Source organism: Dermochelys coriacea, chromosome 7 (assembly GCF_009764565.3).
Source record: "Dermochelys coriacea isolate rDerCor1 chromosome 7, rDerCor1.pri.v4, whole genome shotgun sequence".
NCBI classification, from domain to species: domain Eukaryota; kingdom Metazoa; phylum Chordata; order Testudines; family Dermochelyidae; genus Dermochelys; species Dermochelys coriacea.
The window spans coordinates 69,378,245-69,395,939 of NC_050074.1; the positions used below are offsets into that span (position 1 = coordinate 69,378,245).

The window sequence follows — 17,695 nt, forward strand, 5'->3', positions numbered from 1 at the left end:
AACTTTAGATACAAATGTACTTCTGTTTTCCTTAGCCACCCATTAGCTTGATCCATGCAGACAGGTAAAGCTACATTCCTTTGTCTGGGGCAGGCTTGTTTATCAATTGCCTCCATAACCTATTTCCAGCATAACCCTTTATATGTAACCTGTATATATAATTACACAATGATACTCATGACCAGCGTGTCACCAGTTTGCATATGATACCTTACAAGGCACTGTTTGGCTAAATATTGTGACAAGAGCGTGCAGGGTGTTTCCTTTGTCAGTTGGCATAAAGTGGCACTTAGTATAATACAGGAAAGGGACTGTGACCCTATTATAATCAGACACCTTTCCTAAACAGTTGTGTTTCTGACTGCTGTAAAAAAGAGTTGTCATATAATCACTCTCATTTCCATGGTGAGCAAAGGGACTCTGCTCTGTATGTGGTTTGTAAAGTGTTTTGAGATCCATCTAGATGAGAACCATGCTGATAAATTCTGCTCTTATTTACACCAATGTAAAGCCGGAGTAACCATGAATAGGCGTCCACCGTAGACAGAGTTGACAGTCCACTTTTTGACACGTGAGGATATTTTATTGTAATATCTGCATTTCTGGGTAGGTCCAGGGTGCCAGAAAGATGCTGTCTTTGTTCAAATGAATGGAGTGTCTTCAGGTTTCCATCAGTAATAAGCAGGAGTAGGATTTGACCCAATGTATTTTCAATCACAATATAATAGTGATTGGGGCCATTCTGCATTTGGACTATTCTACATTTGTTCTTGTAGCAAAGCACTGAAATCAATGGGACTGCCCACATGGTTAAAGTTAGGCACGTGCTTATGATTTTGCTGGACTGAGTTCTGGATGAATGGATTCTTATGTATTATTAAGGGTCTAGAAAAATATAGAACATGCGTCTTGGACATTAGGGCATCTAAGCAGAAAAGTGTAAATGCAACATAAAAGTATCTTAAAAACATTGTTTTAATCACTATTGAGTAAACCACAGGAACTATATTTAAAGAAGATGAAGACAACTTTGATCAGCACAGAAAAGAGTTGGTCAATGAAAGTCTTTCAAGTTCTATCTGTGAATATGATGAAAGATAACCCAGTTAAAAAAATAAATCACATGATGACCAGCAGATTGAGGGGCTGCTGGCCCTGGGTCCTTGACAAATTATAGTTACACAAAACTTAGGGCTTCTCTAAATGGGGACATGTAGGACAGCTGAGGTGAATCAACTAAAAGGTGTTAAGTCAATGAAAATAATCTAAAGTACATTAACCATCTAAATGTGGATGCTGTCACTCAAGAGTAAAGTGGCCTAAATTCCCTGTAACTTAATCTGGCCCTAGGTCCTGCAAGGTGCTGAGCACCCTCACATTCAATTGTAATTGAGGATGCTCAGGGTCACTCAAAACCATGCATGTTTGAATCCAATTGGCCAGATTCTCAGCTACTGTAAGTCAGTATAACTTTATTGACTTCAGGGGAGCTGACATTCCCTCAGGCACAGGCAACAAGCTTTGCTGACTCCAATCTATATAGCACATCTGACGCTCCCCCCCCATCTCTGAAAAAAGCTTGAATCAAAGGCAGCAGCTTTGGGGTTTCCCTGTGGTATTGGTATGTTAGTGTAATGCTGCTGAAGAAGTAAACAGTATATGGTCAGATACTGTGGAAACAGAGCCACACAAAATGAATGTTTCTTTAAAAAAAAATCACAAATCTATACCTGAAGTGGGGTGTTATTTCCATTTGCTATTCTGCTGTTCAAAGTTTCATTAATTTCACACTGTGATTAGCAGTTACAAAAGAGCAGAAGTGAACAATTTGCCAGCAACCCATAATCTGTAGCTTATTCTTTTGAAATATTCACTGAATACAGAAAATGGGACTGATTGATGACGAACGCATAAATAAATAATAAAAAAGAGCTGTAATTCAACCATCTCTAGCATTTACCCTTTAGGCTAGAACCAAGTGCAAAGAAGCTTGTATTATACTGATTTACCCTACATAGGATATAATAATAATAATAAATATATATATATGGCTCTTATATTGTTTAATTGTATTTTAATGTGTGTGTGTGCAATGCTCTGAATGCTACAGGGGAAGAGCTTGTACTTTAATTTTTAAATTACTTTGTTCTATTATGTATTTATTTAGGTAATTGTTCCAAACAGCTGCTCCGTTGTCATAATCCATTTAGGGACAGCTTCTTTCACATTTACTCATGTTTACTCTGAGATTAGTCCCAGTGATGTCATTAGATTTAATTGAGAAGTAAGTTACTATGATGTGATTTAGGGTGACAGAAATCTTGCCCTTAATATTTGATTAGCCCTTGCTGGTATTTTTTAGTGATCATTCAAAGAGCAGAATTTAAATCTCAAATATATTTTAACTCTACTATAAATGTGACCCTTTTCACAGAGCAGGACAATTCAAAGTTAGGCTTTACCCTGCCAGTTGCTGAAACCTATTAACCCACATTTAAGACCAAATCATTTAAATTCAGCACTTCTCTCGCTCCCCCGGGTGGCACTTAACATGTATCTAGATTCATAAATATACAAGCTACAATGTATCTTGTCCTGTGCATCCAATGGGCAATGAAGCAATTAACCTCCCTCCTCAAACTGCTACCCTGTATTTTATTTTGTTCTTACAAATTGGTATGACTTGGTGGGTCCGTATGAAATTGGAATTTGATGCTTTCTTGCAGCTTGTTAATATTCAAATACACCTTATTGTTTGCATTCTTTTGGGACTGTTTTTATTCCAAGACTGTTTGATATGCGACACAAAAGATTTCAGGTCACTTTAGTAATGCATGTACCAGAATATCAACCTCCATAATTAAATGATCCCAAGGCAATCTTATATTTATAAGAAATCCCAAACATTTTTGCAATTCCTCTGTGAAGAAGAAAATTAAACATCATGTATCAAATCTAATTTCTATCTATATTTAGCATAAGCTTTACTCACCCATAAAAACCACAGCTCTCCAAACTGGGACAAAAAAAAATAGCCAATCTGTAGCGTGAAGCTCTGTCCTTTACAGCTTCCAAGCTGAGCTTAAGAAGAATATTTTATAGCTGTCAGGCAGACAAGCAGCCCACAGCTTTCTCTCTCTCCTCTTTTTCTATGACCCTGATTTTCAAATGCATCTAATACTCCCTAATTACTTAATCCCCCACCGCTGCTTGTGTTTCCAGTTCTTAGTTGTCATTAACAGAAATGGAAACACAGTAATTACTATGCCGCAGAGAACCTTTAGCAATTTAATTTCTGTTGAATCTGCCTCTGCTCTCATTTAGGGGTGTGACAATTGAGTTAAATAAGGGCCAAGTTTTCAAAAGAGCCCAGATCCCATTTGGCACCTTAACACTGGCGGTTTTAAAATGCGCTCAGCACCCAGAAGTTACTCAGTATTGAGCATTCTTGAAAATCTGGCGTGTTTATTTAGAGCCATTGTGCGCTGTGTTCTTTCAAAAGCCTGGTCCTAAGCGTTTGAACTCAGTTGATCATAGTTTACTCTTCATATTCATCCTACAAAAAGTTGTATATTTTTTCACAAACATCTTGTCAAAACCTGAAACTGCCCTGTTCAAACTGTGTTGGGTTTTTTTTGCTAGTACATTTTCTGAAATGTTTTGCAAGAAAAAATGTTGTATTTTTCAACTAAGAGTTTCAAAAATTCACTTTTATTCTGCATTTTTCAACCAGCCCTACTTTATTTTGAGAGTCAAGTATCTAACAGCTGAACAAATGAAGTGAAATTTGGCTCACTGGGGACAGTTGTAACCAGTTACAAACCCTGCGCTGTGGCTTAGTATGTGTTTAAGGGAAAAACTCTATGGCTATTAATACTCTAAAGATTATACCAGAAAGTAGATTGAGCTGCCATGTGGGATACCACCCAGCAGTCATTAAATGTTAGTGTTGGTTATAGTAGCACAATGCTCAATAAAGTTTGTTACTGATACTTAAGGCTGCGAGTCTGTCACAGAAGTCATGGATTCCATGACTTTCTGGGACCTCTGTGACTTCTGCAGCAGCCAGTGCAGCTGACCCCCGTGCTGCCCAAGCAGCTGGGGTGGCCCTGGGGCCAGTTGCACAGGCCAGCTGCTTGGGTGCCCCTGACCCCGAGCAGTAGTAGCATCCCAGCCCCCCAGAGGAGGAGCAGCAGCACCCAGGAGCCTCCCAGCTTACCTAAGATTTAGTCATGGGTATTTCTAGTACAAGTCATAGATGGGTCACGGCTGTGAATTTTAGCTTATTGCCTGTGACCTGTCCATGAGTGACTAAATCTTAGCTTTACTGATACTTTATGTTGAATCATGGTGCTAGGACCACTGAGTTGTGTTTGTTGTATTTAAATCACTAAATCCTACAGACAATGGGTATTATTTTAACCAGCTTCAAGCTTGGAAATCCAGTAAAGGAATAGAAAGTCTGGACTTGTTAGAATGTCTATTGATAAGTTTAAAAAAAGGTTAAAATGGATGTTCTCCACTCCACATGAGCCAGGAGGGCAAGCAGAATGGTAAATGGATATTTTTTTCAGTCACAATGGGATGTTTATGAAGTTGAAGTGGAAAATAAAGGTCCTAAGCTCCATTACATTCAATAATGGGGAAAGCTGTTTACATATTTATCAGCATGTCATGCTGGCAGATGCAGAAAAACAGCATGTTCCATAGGCATCAATGTACTGGAGAAATGTTTCCAGGCACTCAGAATATTATAGATACGCATGACGTATTAAAGGAGACCAAGAACAGTCAGTGCTGTAGATGAGTATGTCACAAAATAAAGAGAGCCTGCTGCCATGTGTAAATGTGGAAGTGTGCATAATAATTGACACATAACTGCATGGTGCTGGGCATCAAAGATCTGGATATTGGGTCTAGGATGTTGACCAAATCCAAACTAGAATTGCCACATGCTGTAAACATGTGCAGAGGTAGTAGAATTTCAGAATAAATGCAAGCAAGTGGGATAAATACTGGTGTTTCATAGGCAGACACAGTAAACTATATAGCCCAAAGAGTGACAAAATTCAAGTGCAAAACCAGCACAGAGGCACAGTCCAATACAGAGAGTCACAGGTAGTGGTTTTATAGCATTGAACCAGTAGTATCCAGCCTACATGGGGGCCTCATCCACCATCGAGGGGGAATCTTACCATGGATTTCAACAAGCATTGGGTCAGGCCCAGAGATAGCTGTAGAAAGTAAGAATAGTTTTTCTTTGCAAAAGGCTATACACAACAAAAGCAGCAAAATAAAGTATATGTTTATCTGGCTGAAGCAAAGAGGAAAGTACATCTGATGATCTCATCTTCAGTATCACACCAAGATGCAGTGAATATAAGTGAGACAACAGAGATTTATTGCACAAAGCACTCAAGCAGCCAGGTCTGGAAATCCTGTGCCAAATTAACTGTGGTTCTATGTGCAAACTAATCAGCTACAAAGATTACTGCAAAATAAGACAGGATGGGAATCCAGACTGGCAGAACAAGCCAATCTAAAATTATATTACAATTCTAATATTGGTCTCTACAGCCACACATTGAATTGGACATACTGTATAATAACTATATGATAATAGCACCTAATGATCCCAAAAGAGATTGCGGCCCCATTGTGCTAGGGGCTGAACAAACACATAGTGAGAAACAGTCCCTGCTCTTGAAAAGCTTGTAACCTAAATTGCCAAGACAGACAAAGGATGGGAGAGGAAACAGAAGCACAGAGGTGAAGTGAATTGGCCATGTAACTGCTAGAAATATGTATAATATTTTGTGCTCAATGCATATTAATATGTGGTGTGATTAACAGATTGATGATGAAATTGATATATATCACCCCATCATAAATTGGTTAACAAATGCATTTGGATTTTTCTAGAGGGAGAAAAAAATGATGCATTCTATGATATAATTGTAAGTAAAACAGCCTCATTTCAGACAAAATTGTACACCTGTTTTGTTATGAAAAGGGAAAACTAGGAATCAAAGAGAATGTTATCAAAGGCCTCCTCTATGCTGGGTACCATACAGTTAGTAACTCCTTTGAATATCAGATTTCTTCTTCTTTGAATACCAATGAAAGGACACTCTAATCTGTTCATGGCTCCGATAGATGCAATTATTTGGGGGGCAATCGAATATTTTAAGACAAGAAGCCATCACTTGCAAAGCATGCCATTTCTGTAACTGAGTTTAAAATAAATCGAAGTAAAACAGAAGGGAAAGCGGAGGTGTTAGAACAGGGTGAGAATGATAGACGCTAGAAGCAGGGTTCAGGATCATGCTTTAACACACTTACTTACAAGGGAATTTGAATTAAGATGTGATGCTCTAGAAAACTAGAGGTGAAATCCTGGCCTCACTGAAATCAATGCTAAAATTCCCACTGACTTCAGTTAGGGTTAGAATTTCACCCTGAAGGATTTTATAGGACCCAGTTGTGCCTGAAAAGCACAGCAGCGTGTTGGAGGTGGTGCAGAGATGTACTACCCCATGTGGAGCTCTGGGAGAGATTGTGCGTCTGATATGCACAATCCTCCCACACCTCCACAGGACACAGGAAAGCAAGCCTACTGCATTAGCCCTTAGAACATTCTCTAAGGAAATTGCTTATTAATAAATGACTTTCTGCCTGCAACTGGCAATCAGTTTATCCCCTGAAGCATGAAAATGAAGAGTCCAAATAAATGCTCATAATGTGCTTAGAGATCCTTTTCAGAAACAGGCTGTATAAATGAAAATGATATCACTATTACTTAAAACTATGTATAACTAGAGATGCTATTCATTTGTGTAAATAACTCACAAAAGCACATACAGTAATATAAGGAGCCCACCATGGGCTTGTCTACATGAGACTTTTGCACTGTTTGAACGATAGCTGTGATTCTAAACTGATCTGGTACAAAAGACTGTGCAAACACTCTTATTTCGGTTTAAGAGGGGCTTCTTTTGGTTTAACTATGGTCAATTAGTCATGAATTCTAAACCAAAAGAAGCCATCTTAAACTGAAATAAGAGGGTACACAAGTGTGTGCTTTGGTTTAAATAAATCACTTTACAAAATGATTTATGGCAAACTGTTAGGATTTTCTTGTGTAAATAACAAGGCTATTCGTCATCTGAAGGTGATGTCCTAAACTACAAGTCTTATCTACAGTTTAGAAGTACTTTGTTGGGGGTTTTTTTGTTTTTGTGTTTTTTTAAACCATGCACTATATTAAACAATCTTTGCCCTAGGGCCAAATCCAGGAATTTTTACTCTGGCAAATCTCCTGTTTGTAAGCGTATAGTATATATCTTTCTCTGGAACAATATCTTCCTGTAGTGTGCAGTAGATCATTTTGAGCAATATGGTTCTCGTACATTCCATTTTTATTTCTTGCTTTGTAAATGGCAGGCTTTCTGCACAAAGCACCATATTGGATTTGGTTTATGTTTTTCTTTTGTACCTGTTTATGTCCTGATCCAGCATAGCACTTAAACCCATGTGTAACTTTAAGCAAGTGAGTAATCCCATTGACTTTAATATGTCAGGAATCAGGGCATGCAGCATAGCCAGTCTGGAAGCAGGGCATTTTCAGTCTCTAGGCCACCTTGCAAGCAAAGCTGGCCTGTAATAGGCTGCCTGATTGACTCTTCTAATCAAGGGCTGTAGCCAATAGAGAGAATCTTAAGCCCAGCAATAGCAGTAGTTCAGCAGCTACTCAAAGCATTTGCCCATGACTGTAATGTTGCCTGTGCCTGCTTGCTCCCAGCCCTGCTCCAGCCTTGTTCAAGTCCTCTCCAGCCCTGCCCCTGCCTTGCCCCCGCCTTGCTTCATTCCAGGTAACCTGGTCCTAAGCCTGAGCTCCGATTCCTGATTTCTGCTGCAACCACTGGACATGACTTCCCCAGTCTCTGTCACTGACGCAATGAGACCAGGCATGTACTTAGTATAAACTGGATTGGAACCTTAGAGAACATCTCTAAGCAAAATGTCCCTTGTGGGAATCAAATTGCTCAAATAACTTTTCTCATGGGATATCCATGAACATATAAGGGCTGACTTCTTATACTTTTAAAACTTTTGTTAGTCTGATGGAGAGGAAATTGATTAATCAAGGAAGTGTTGGGAATGCACTACAAATGAAAACATACCAACTAGAGACACAGGGGGAAAAATATTTCTGCTGGCTGATTTCCCTCCCCCTTCTAATCCTTCCTCCCCCCCTCCTTCCTCCGCAGATCCATTTTCTGTAGGTCTGAGCCATGTAGAAACTTCTACTTACATTTAAAAAAGAAAAGAAAAACAAAGATAGGAAGGGCTCATAGTTTGGCATTCCAAACCCTTTAAGCTATGCGGCTGTGTGGCACTGGATTGGCACCGGATTCTATTCCTGCCTCTGCCACTCACCTGCTGTGTGACCTCACCTCTTTTGTTTCTGTGTTCCTCTGCCATACTTTGTCTTGTCTATTTAGAATATCAGATGTTAGCAGCAAGGACTGTCTCTTGCTAAGTATTTCTACAGTGCCTAGCACCTTTGGGCCTTGATCTCAACTGTAGTACTACTATTAATGGATAATGATCTTCAAGTGCCCTTGTTTTCTGACGGTTGGTCTTTCCTCAGTCTCTCTTACTGCAATTCTTTAACTAGCACATTTTACGTCCAGTTTAGTTTTTGTGTGAATTTAGGGTGCTGCTGCTATAATAAAAATATATATGCACTGATTTTTATGCTCTTTAGTACAGAATAAAAGTGCCTGGCTACAATGGAAAAGCAGTACATACCCCTTTCCAGTCAGCCTGCTATCTTACTTCCACAACTTTAAAAAGATAGGTGAGGTTTTTCGCAGGAGCGGGTGGATGAGATTCTGTGGCCTGCGTTGTGCAGAAGGTCAGACTAGATGATCATAATGGTCCCTTCTGACCTTAGTATCTATGAATCTATGAATCTATGAACTGTTATCTTCTCTTTTCCTCCCCTCATGCTTTTTATGAGCTGATGGAGAAATTTATAAGGTGCTTATCTGCAGTTCTAAGATGACAAGTAAAGGCCTGGAGGAGCTGAAGTTATGCTTTTTGGGGCCAATAAGAAACTCCCTTTCTGAGAAGACGCAGATGAAGAAGACTCACCATGCTGCTAAGAAAGAGGGTACTCCTGGAGGGCAAACAAGTAAACTAACAGAAATATGCATAATAGCATGTGATCCGGGCTGAATTTAGCTCTGGTTAGGAAGCTTGTACATAAGGATTCAAGTATCTGTGTTATGCTACCATTTTTCTTTTCCTGCATGAATCATTTTCACAAGGCTCACATCCTAACATTTCTCAGACTTGTCAAAACATTATTTTTAGCCTCCTTTGATTGGGGCTGCGGAAGTTTTCACTAGAGGAGCTCAGAGCAGCTTTCTCAAAGCCATAAGCATCATTAGTCTCAGCATGCTGGCCAAATTCCTATGCCAATACAGGGACTACATTGCCCTTGCTATGGATTTGGACAATTATTCTTCCCTTCCCTAAAACTTTGTTGAGTAGTGCTGCTGGGGCAGAATGACTGCTCTGATTCTAGCCCTCATGAGGCTGCATTCCAGCACTAGGGAAAGGGATCCTTGAAGTAGAGACAGAAGATCACTCTCTCTATTAATCCCAGGTGAAATTCCCATTGACTTCTACAGAGTTTTTGTTCTTCATGCAAAGGCCATACATATATGGACCTCAAGCTGTAAAGTATTTTGTGACAATGAAAGGGACTATATAATTCTAAGGTGATGTGAGCCTCTACTGTGCTTTATCATAAATTATCTGTGGTTTCTTAAAGTAGCTGAGAATATATGCCTTCAAGCTTATATCAAGAATATTCACTACATGGATTCTATTCGCAGCTGTGCTTCTGACTTGCTGTGTGGCATTGGAAAACTTTGGGAGCCTCTCTGTATTTCAGTTTTTCCAACTTTAAAATAGGGACACCACTTGCCTACCTCAGTGGAGCATTGTAAGGCCTAATTGATTAGTATCTGTTGATCAGTTTGAAGCCCTCAGCCCTCAGTTATAGAAGTGCAACATACAGAATTTTGATGAACTGGGAAAATGGGTGTATACTGAACACCCCTGCTATCTTCTGAATGGAATAAGAGCTGCTCATCTATATGTCATATGCCTTATATTGCTAACAGTTAATGGAGATTCTCCTTTACTTGAAGTAGTAGAGCACTTTGTTATCGAGCAGCAGGATAAGATTTCTCTTCCCTACTGCCACTGTAAAGTTTTGAATATCATAATGCGCAGCACACAGACAGCTGTGAAGTGCTAGATTACCCTGGATCTTTTACAGTATTTTATTTATTATTCAAAGCAAGAGGGAGACTCCTTTCCACCATTGGTCCCTGAGCTCTGTGGAGTAGGGAGACATCACCTCCTGACAAATCTATGGTCTCCAAACCCTTCCTACATAAGTAGATGCTTCCCAGAAAACTCCCCAAGAGAAGCTTCCTGCAGTTTTCTACCTTCCTTCCACTGAGTTTTCTGTGGAAGAAATATTTGGTAACTGCAGTTAGTGACAATCCTGAAGGATATTGACCAGTCCCTTAAGCAAAAGAAGTGTTACTCTGTGGTGTGTACTGTAAAGACCTCTGCATGTGGTATGGATGTAAAATTCCCAGGTCAGATTTTTCTATATATGTTATTTTGATATTTACTCCATTCAGTAAAAGGACAGTGTAACAAGGTGGTCTGCCCCTTTAAGTGCTGGGGGGAGGGAAGAAAGGGGAAGACGGGGCCACCTGGCCACTGCACCTGGATTGGATGTTGGTTTTAAGAGGAAGGAAATCCAGCAACAAAGAGTTGGCTAGAGGGAGAACACAAGACAGTGAGTAGTCAGAGGAGAGTGCAAGGCAGGTAAAGGTGTGTGGAAGACTCAAAGACAGATCCCTTGGGAAGGAGGGGTTGGTCCAGTTTGAGACTCTGCCAGATACTTTGTTTGTTTTGGACTTGGGTTCCTGGGAAGGGGTGGACATTGGTCAATGAGTTAGCTCGAGGACCAAGACACTGCAACAAGTCACCTTTATTGTGGGAGTAGGCTGAAGATTGTTATTGGGAAACTGAGGCAGGCTGTTGGGTCTTGCTGTGAGATGGTGAATCTTGCTACATGCCAGGTATCACTATCAGAGCTGGATGGAGGATAACATTTCTGTTTTGCAGCAACTTTTGAGGTTTTTGAAATTTGTTTTTTTTGTTTTGCATTGGAATTAAACCAAAATATCAATTTTTGTATTGAAATTTGAACTTCTTAAGTTGAAAATGTGTGTATTCTGCTTTAGCCTGGTGTGAAGGGCACTGTCTTGCTTGAGTTGGAGCAACTTTTTAAAAATCCGATCACTCTGAATCAGGCAGTGCAGACACTTGAACTGGGGTCTTCTACAAACAGGGTTAGTGCCATAACCACCAGACTTTAGAAAGTCTCTCTTGCTCCTATTCCCCCTCAGCAAAAACCTCATCAAAAGCAATACATCTCCATGTACCGTGTTGGCTTTCACAAAATTTAATTTAATCAAATGTTCCAACTAGCTCTAATATCATTCCTGTGTGGAGCAGCACGTACTACACGGAAAGTAAGATCATTCTGCTTCTTACAATTAGTACACTTATCACTCAAGGGAAAGGTTTAGAAAAGAGCTTCAGATTCAATTGTTTTCAATTAATCTCATTCATGTTCTAACATTCCAAACTCTTGAACATTAGATGCAATTTATGACATTGTTACTTGAAAAGTACTAGTGAGAGATTGTCCTGTATGTAATTTATTACTTACATTTTAAAAATCTCGTCTCTGTTTTCTTCCCCCCCCTTCTTTTGTATGCCCATTCATGTTCTCAAATGGAGATCAACAGGGGTTTTTCATTACTAAGGTTACATTTTGGTGACCTCTTCTGTTCTTCAGCCCCCTATCAATTCAGTGGCTTTCTCTTTGTTTTTATTGTATGTTGTATCTTCACCTTTGATTGTTAATATTGAGGGTCCAAGGGGCTAATGCAATGCCCATTTGAAATAAATGGAGAATCCCATTGACTTCAGTGGCCTTTAGATTAGGACCCAATTGCTGGCTGGCTGCCCCTCATAGGAGGAAAACAGGTGGAGTTTGCAGTTCAGCCAGGTCCAAAGTGGCTAAGGTCGGGTTGCAGTCCCTGATATAAAAAGTGCCAGAGACGGTGGGTGAGGGTCCAAACTGACACATAAAGGAGTTCCTTAAGTGTAGTTGCCCCATGGTTAAGTACTCTTTGTTAGATGAAGTAGTATTCTGACTTGGTTAATAAAAAAGAATATATATTGATGCTGTTCTGTACCACAAAAGAGTCAAATTACTACTCAGTGGAAAATTTTAGTTGCATATTGACCACAACTCTAAACCTGTGTGAGGATTAAAAATTCACATGAATACCCCATTTCCTCTTTCTTGGAAAGAACACCTGTGAAAAGGTAGATGATGCCCGAACCTCAGACTTCTAAAGGGTTGTGCAATGTGTTTCACAGCCAGAAGAAAGATTTATTATTCCTGCCACATGTGACACATCTTGACGTCAGTTTGCAAAGCCATAATGCTGTAGGAACTTTATCTGCCCTTCGTCTATTCCCCTCTCCTTCCCCACAAAATATGCAGTGTAGATGCAGGTAACTGTCAATGCTCAATAGAATGGGGCTTTTTTCTGAGCTCTCTTATGGGCCTTATTGATCATGATCCATCCTTAGATTTCTGTAGAAATATTTGACTTAATGGGGACTGACATCTTTGCACCTTATTCCTGAACAAACACATCTTGTCTATCAGTGTGCAGCCTTCTCCTCAGCTGTTTTGTGCCAGAGGATGAAGCAAGAAGTTTGTTCTGAGTTTTATGTGCTAAGGAGAAGGGCACTCTGTTTCCATGCCAAGCAGGCTGAGCTAATGGCAGAAGGTCACATAAATATCAAGCGCATTAATGAATTTCAACTCAAATAGTAACTGTACACTTCCATTATATTAATGAGAGTTATGGGCATTCGTTGACAGTTGAAAATACCAGTGTGCTTTAGGCAAGACTAAGCACAAGATACAAAAACCTCAAAGGCTGGGGCCCTGATCACCATAGATATTTACGTGCCTAACTCCCACTGACTTCTGTGGGAGTTAGGTGCCTAAATACCTTTAAGCATCTAAGCCTGTGTGTCTAGTAGAAGTAAACATTGATAATCCTCTGAAGTTGAAATGGAGCATTAAGAACCGTTATTTACAGTGAAAGGGGAAATGTTTCCAGTCTCATTCACATACTGGTAGCATGCCAAAATGTTTGGTGTTCAATTTTGATGAATTGGGATAGATTTAGTTTTCTTCCTTCTGTTTTATTTTTAAACACAAAATCCAGTACTGACATTTCTCTCCTTCTCCTCCCTTTTTTCTGATTTGTCCATTTAAAAAAAAACCACCACAGCTCTGAATTTAAGAGGGCTACTTATCAACCCTCTGCATTTTCCTGCAGTTTAATACTTTCTCAGGCGACAGTCTATTTAATCTCTGTTCTACATACTGTATGTCTGTGGTGCCTCGCCTGAGTAATGCAAACATAATTCACTTGCTGTGCAACAGATTTTCTTTTCAGAAAATAAAAGATTATGTAGCATTTTTGGAACAGAGCGATAATAGCCAAAGAAATATAGTTCTCTGAATATTTATATTGACTTGATGGCCAGTTCAGACCCCAGTGTAACTAAGAGCAACATCAGGGTTGCTGTAAGTTTTATGCCTGGGTGCCCTCTGCCCCAAGGGTCTGAGGTGCTACCCAGAGCACAACGGGGACTCCAGCCATATAGTTTGTTTTCTCCATCCAGGCCTTCTATGCTGGGGAAGGCTACCCAGGGATTGTAGAGCTATTACACTGGCTGTACATCATTCAAGAATTCCGCCTCTGTAGTGGGGGAATCCTCAGGTTTAGGATCTGATCCATATATATATATATATATATTTCTGGAGCGTGAAATGTACAGCCCTGATCTTGCAATGACTTAAACTCATGCTTAACTATATGTAGCATGAGTTATCCCATTGACTTCAATTGTGTCACTCAGAATGCGAACAGTTAAACACATGCCTAACTCTTTGCAGGATTGAGGCCTATGTTTCTCCGCTTTCAGCAGGACAGACAAAGAAAGAAGTAATTGAAGATTTTAAATCTGCAAACAAATCCAATAAATCCTAGAGAAGGATAAAAACTGCTTAGTTTTCAGTTCTCTAACAGTTATTAAAGTTATAAGGATTATTATTTTTTGTGATCAAAGTACAGACTAAATAAAATGACCAGATTAAGACCGTTGCATTATCCTGATGCCTGCTGGCAGTTATGTGTAAGTGCTGGTTTCGGCGTACTGTTCAGTGAAATCTCCATTTGGAAACAATCTCTCACTTCTTGGGGAGTTCATGTTACAGATTCATAGATGTTAAGGCAAGAAAGGACCATTAGATCTTCTAGTCTGACCGCCAGCATAACAGAGACCATTAAACTTCACCAGTTACCCTGCAGCACTAGAGTATGAAGCTTGATATGGCAAATTCACCATCTTCCTTGCTTCCGTAGAAGAGAACCAAGTGACCTCACATGAGTTATTGCAACTCCCATGATGCTTAAAATTCAGTTTTAATTTTGTCTTCACAGAAGCTAGTTGTGATGTCCTAGTATAAGGCTGGGGGTGGGGAGTAAGCAGCAGGGAAACATGGGGGACTTGGTTTGTGGGTCCCATGGACTTCGGTGGGATTCACATATTCTAAGGCCAGAAGGAACCACTGTGATCATCCAGTCTGACCTCCTGTATAACACAGGCCTTAGAACTCTACCTAGAATAATCTCTAGAGCATACAGTTTAGAAAAAAATCCAGTCTTGATTTAAAAATTGCCAGTGGGAGAGAATCCATCACAACCCTTTGTAAATTGTTTCGGTGGTTAATTTACACCTTATTTTCAGTCCGTATTAGTCTAGCTTTGACCTCCAGCCATTGGATCGTGTTTTATCTTTCTCTGTTAGTTTATCAAATATTTATTCCGTGTAGGTACATGGACTGTAATCAAGTCACTCCTTAATTTTCACTTTGTTAAGCTTAAAGTTACTCACAAGAATAATTCTTTGCAAGACAGGGGCCCTATATAGTAACAGAAAATGAGGGAAGAAAAAAATCCATGGAAACATGTTATGGAAGCACAATTTGTTTTTAAATAACATATTTTCAAACAGACAATGGTTCTTTAACAGCTCTAACTAGGGTCTTGTTTGGCAAACCACTTAATCATATGCTTAAATCCCTTTGAAGTCAGTGCAGTTAAGCATATGCTTAATGGTTTTGCTGAATCGGGGCCCAAAAGAACGTAGTTGCTCAGAACAATTACCCATGAACAGATATATGTTAGAGGGCTTATTCCTTCACCCTCCCACATCCCTGGTCCTTCTTACATGAACAGAGAGCAACAATACCTGAAGTCCGAAGGTGCAAACAATTCAATGTTTATTGGGGTGAACTTCCAGCAAGCTTAAATCCAAGTTCTTTTTTTCTTATTTTCGAATCCCGATTTACTTCCTGTTTGCCCTTAATTTATATAGTAATATTCTCAGCTATACCTTAACCAGTCATTTTACAGAAATTTACCTAACCAATCCTAACATATTGTATTATGATTAGCTAACCAATTATATCCCACCACCTTAATGAGTTTACTCCCAGCAAAATTAATTATACAACAGACAGAAACAATCATAGAACCAGACAGAGACCATGCAAATAAACAATAGCAAAGTGAGAACTATAATGACAAAACAATACAGAAGTGAGGATTTCACAACTACATCTATAAAGACATAAGGGTTTCCCAACTATGTCTACTGATAAGTGAGTTCTTACCAAACAGAAAACTATCAAACCAAATTTCCTTTTACATCTTCTAGGCGCTTCTCTTTACTGGGAGGTGATAGATCAGATCACCTTTCTAATAGCTCAGACTGCCTTATTTCAATATGACTGCTTTGAAACGTGTGAGGACATGACCATACTCTTTCCAGTTTATGGCTGCTTAGCCAAAGGCCTTAGCTTAAGAACAGGGCCTGAGACTGTCACAGTGAGAGAAGGTCCTTACACAGGCAGACAGTGATTTTGATTCTTTCTTTTATACCTCTATAACTAGCTAAATGATAAACATATACCCAAATTCTTAAAATATAGGCCTTTACAGACAGGCCTAAATATCTATATCCTAACATAATATTTGAAAACTTTTCTGCTGAACCAAGTGCTGGGTGAGTAGAAATGGAAACTTATAGAAGCATTCAGGAAATGCTAACCTTGATACTCAACCAGGTTTCTGGAAGGAAATAGTTTGTATAGAAAAGTTAATATGTAGAAATGGACAGTACTAATGAAAATGTAAATACTGTGTATATATACCTTAGATTGGACAGTATTGGCTTAATTTACCCTTTAAAAATTGGTTGACTCTTAATTATTTAATGTCTGTTTTCTAAACACCACACTGAAACTCTACTAAGGTATATCAAACAAAAACAAAAAACTAATAGTGTGTTCAAGGGTGAATGAATGGTGGTTACACTGTATTTACGGCATACTTTCCCAATGAATATTATATGGTTAAAATGATGTATTCAATATATGCTGTTAATTAAAATGTCATACAAAGTACCAATTTGCTATACATATTAATTAGGGTGATTTTAACAATGCACAAAACAATGTATTCATATTTTTTGCAAGTTATGATTTAGCCATAAACTCAAGGAAACATTAACCTTAAGTGACAATGCATTGTGTTTAGACTTCAGCCACTGAGATACTGAGGCTTGTGTAACCCTTCAATTCTAGTTGAGCTAGTGCAGGGATCAGCAACCTTTGGCATGTGGTCTGGCAGGGTAAGCCCCCTGGCGGGCTGGGCCAGTTTGTTTACCTGCCACGTCCACAGGTTCGGCCGATCGCGGCTCCCACTGGCCGCGGTTCGTCGCTCCAGGCCACTGGGGGCTACGGGAAGCGGCTGCCAGCACATCCCTCAGCCCAGGCTGCTTCCCATAGTCCCCACTGGCCTGGAGTGGCGAACCCCAGCCAGTGGGAGCTGCAATTGGCTGAATCTGCGGACATGGCAGGTAAACAAATTGGCCTGGCCCACCAGAGGGCTTACCCTGGTGGGCTGCATGCCAAAGATTGCTGATTCCTGAGCTAGAGCATATCTTTTAGACAGATAAACAATCTTGATTCAAACTTTTCCTGTGGCACACGTGCACACAAAAAACTTACGATACATTTACTGGTCTGGATGCTCAACTAGTTGTAATCAGATGATCCTTGATGATCATTGGCCTTATGCTGATTTACATCAGCTGAGAACTGGCCCACTGTAAATCTGTAAGTTATTTTAATCATGCTGTAATTAACTCTCCAGTCATATGGGTCTTTTTTAGTGAGGTTGGTTTGTGAAAACTTAACTCTGATCCTTTAGCCACACCTACTGCCCACCTTTCCCAGGGTGTGATATAAGCCATGTCAGGTGGCTACCAATATGTGGGGTTGGATCAGGTAGATTGGTACTCTGAATTGTAACAGGATAAAGACTGAGACACAGGGTCTGTCTATAGTGCAATGTAAGTCCAGGGTTAG

At 39.7% G+C, this 17,695-nt stretch overlaps 1 protein-coding gene across 3 annotated transcripts in view; it reads right to left on the bottom strand.

Moving 5' to 3' along the window:
• LOC119859307 (rap1 GTPase-GDP dissociation stimulator 1-like) overlaps positions 1-3,340 on the bottom strand; it is a 60,946-nt gene extending 57,606 nt beyond the window's left edge. The window contains exon 1 of one of the 3 annotated variants that reach the window (XM_038411239.2): positions 2,993-3,340. In XM_038411239.2, the coding sequence (XP_038267167.1) occupies positions 2,993-2,996 (4 nt within the window). In that variant the 5' untranslated portion in view covers positions 2,997-3,340. The remainder of the gene's footprint in view (positions 1-2,992) is intronic. The other 2 variants (XM_043518966.1, XM_043518967.1) reach the window with 2 other exon arrangements.
• Positions 3,341-17,695: the final 14,355 nt, after the last annotated feature.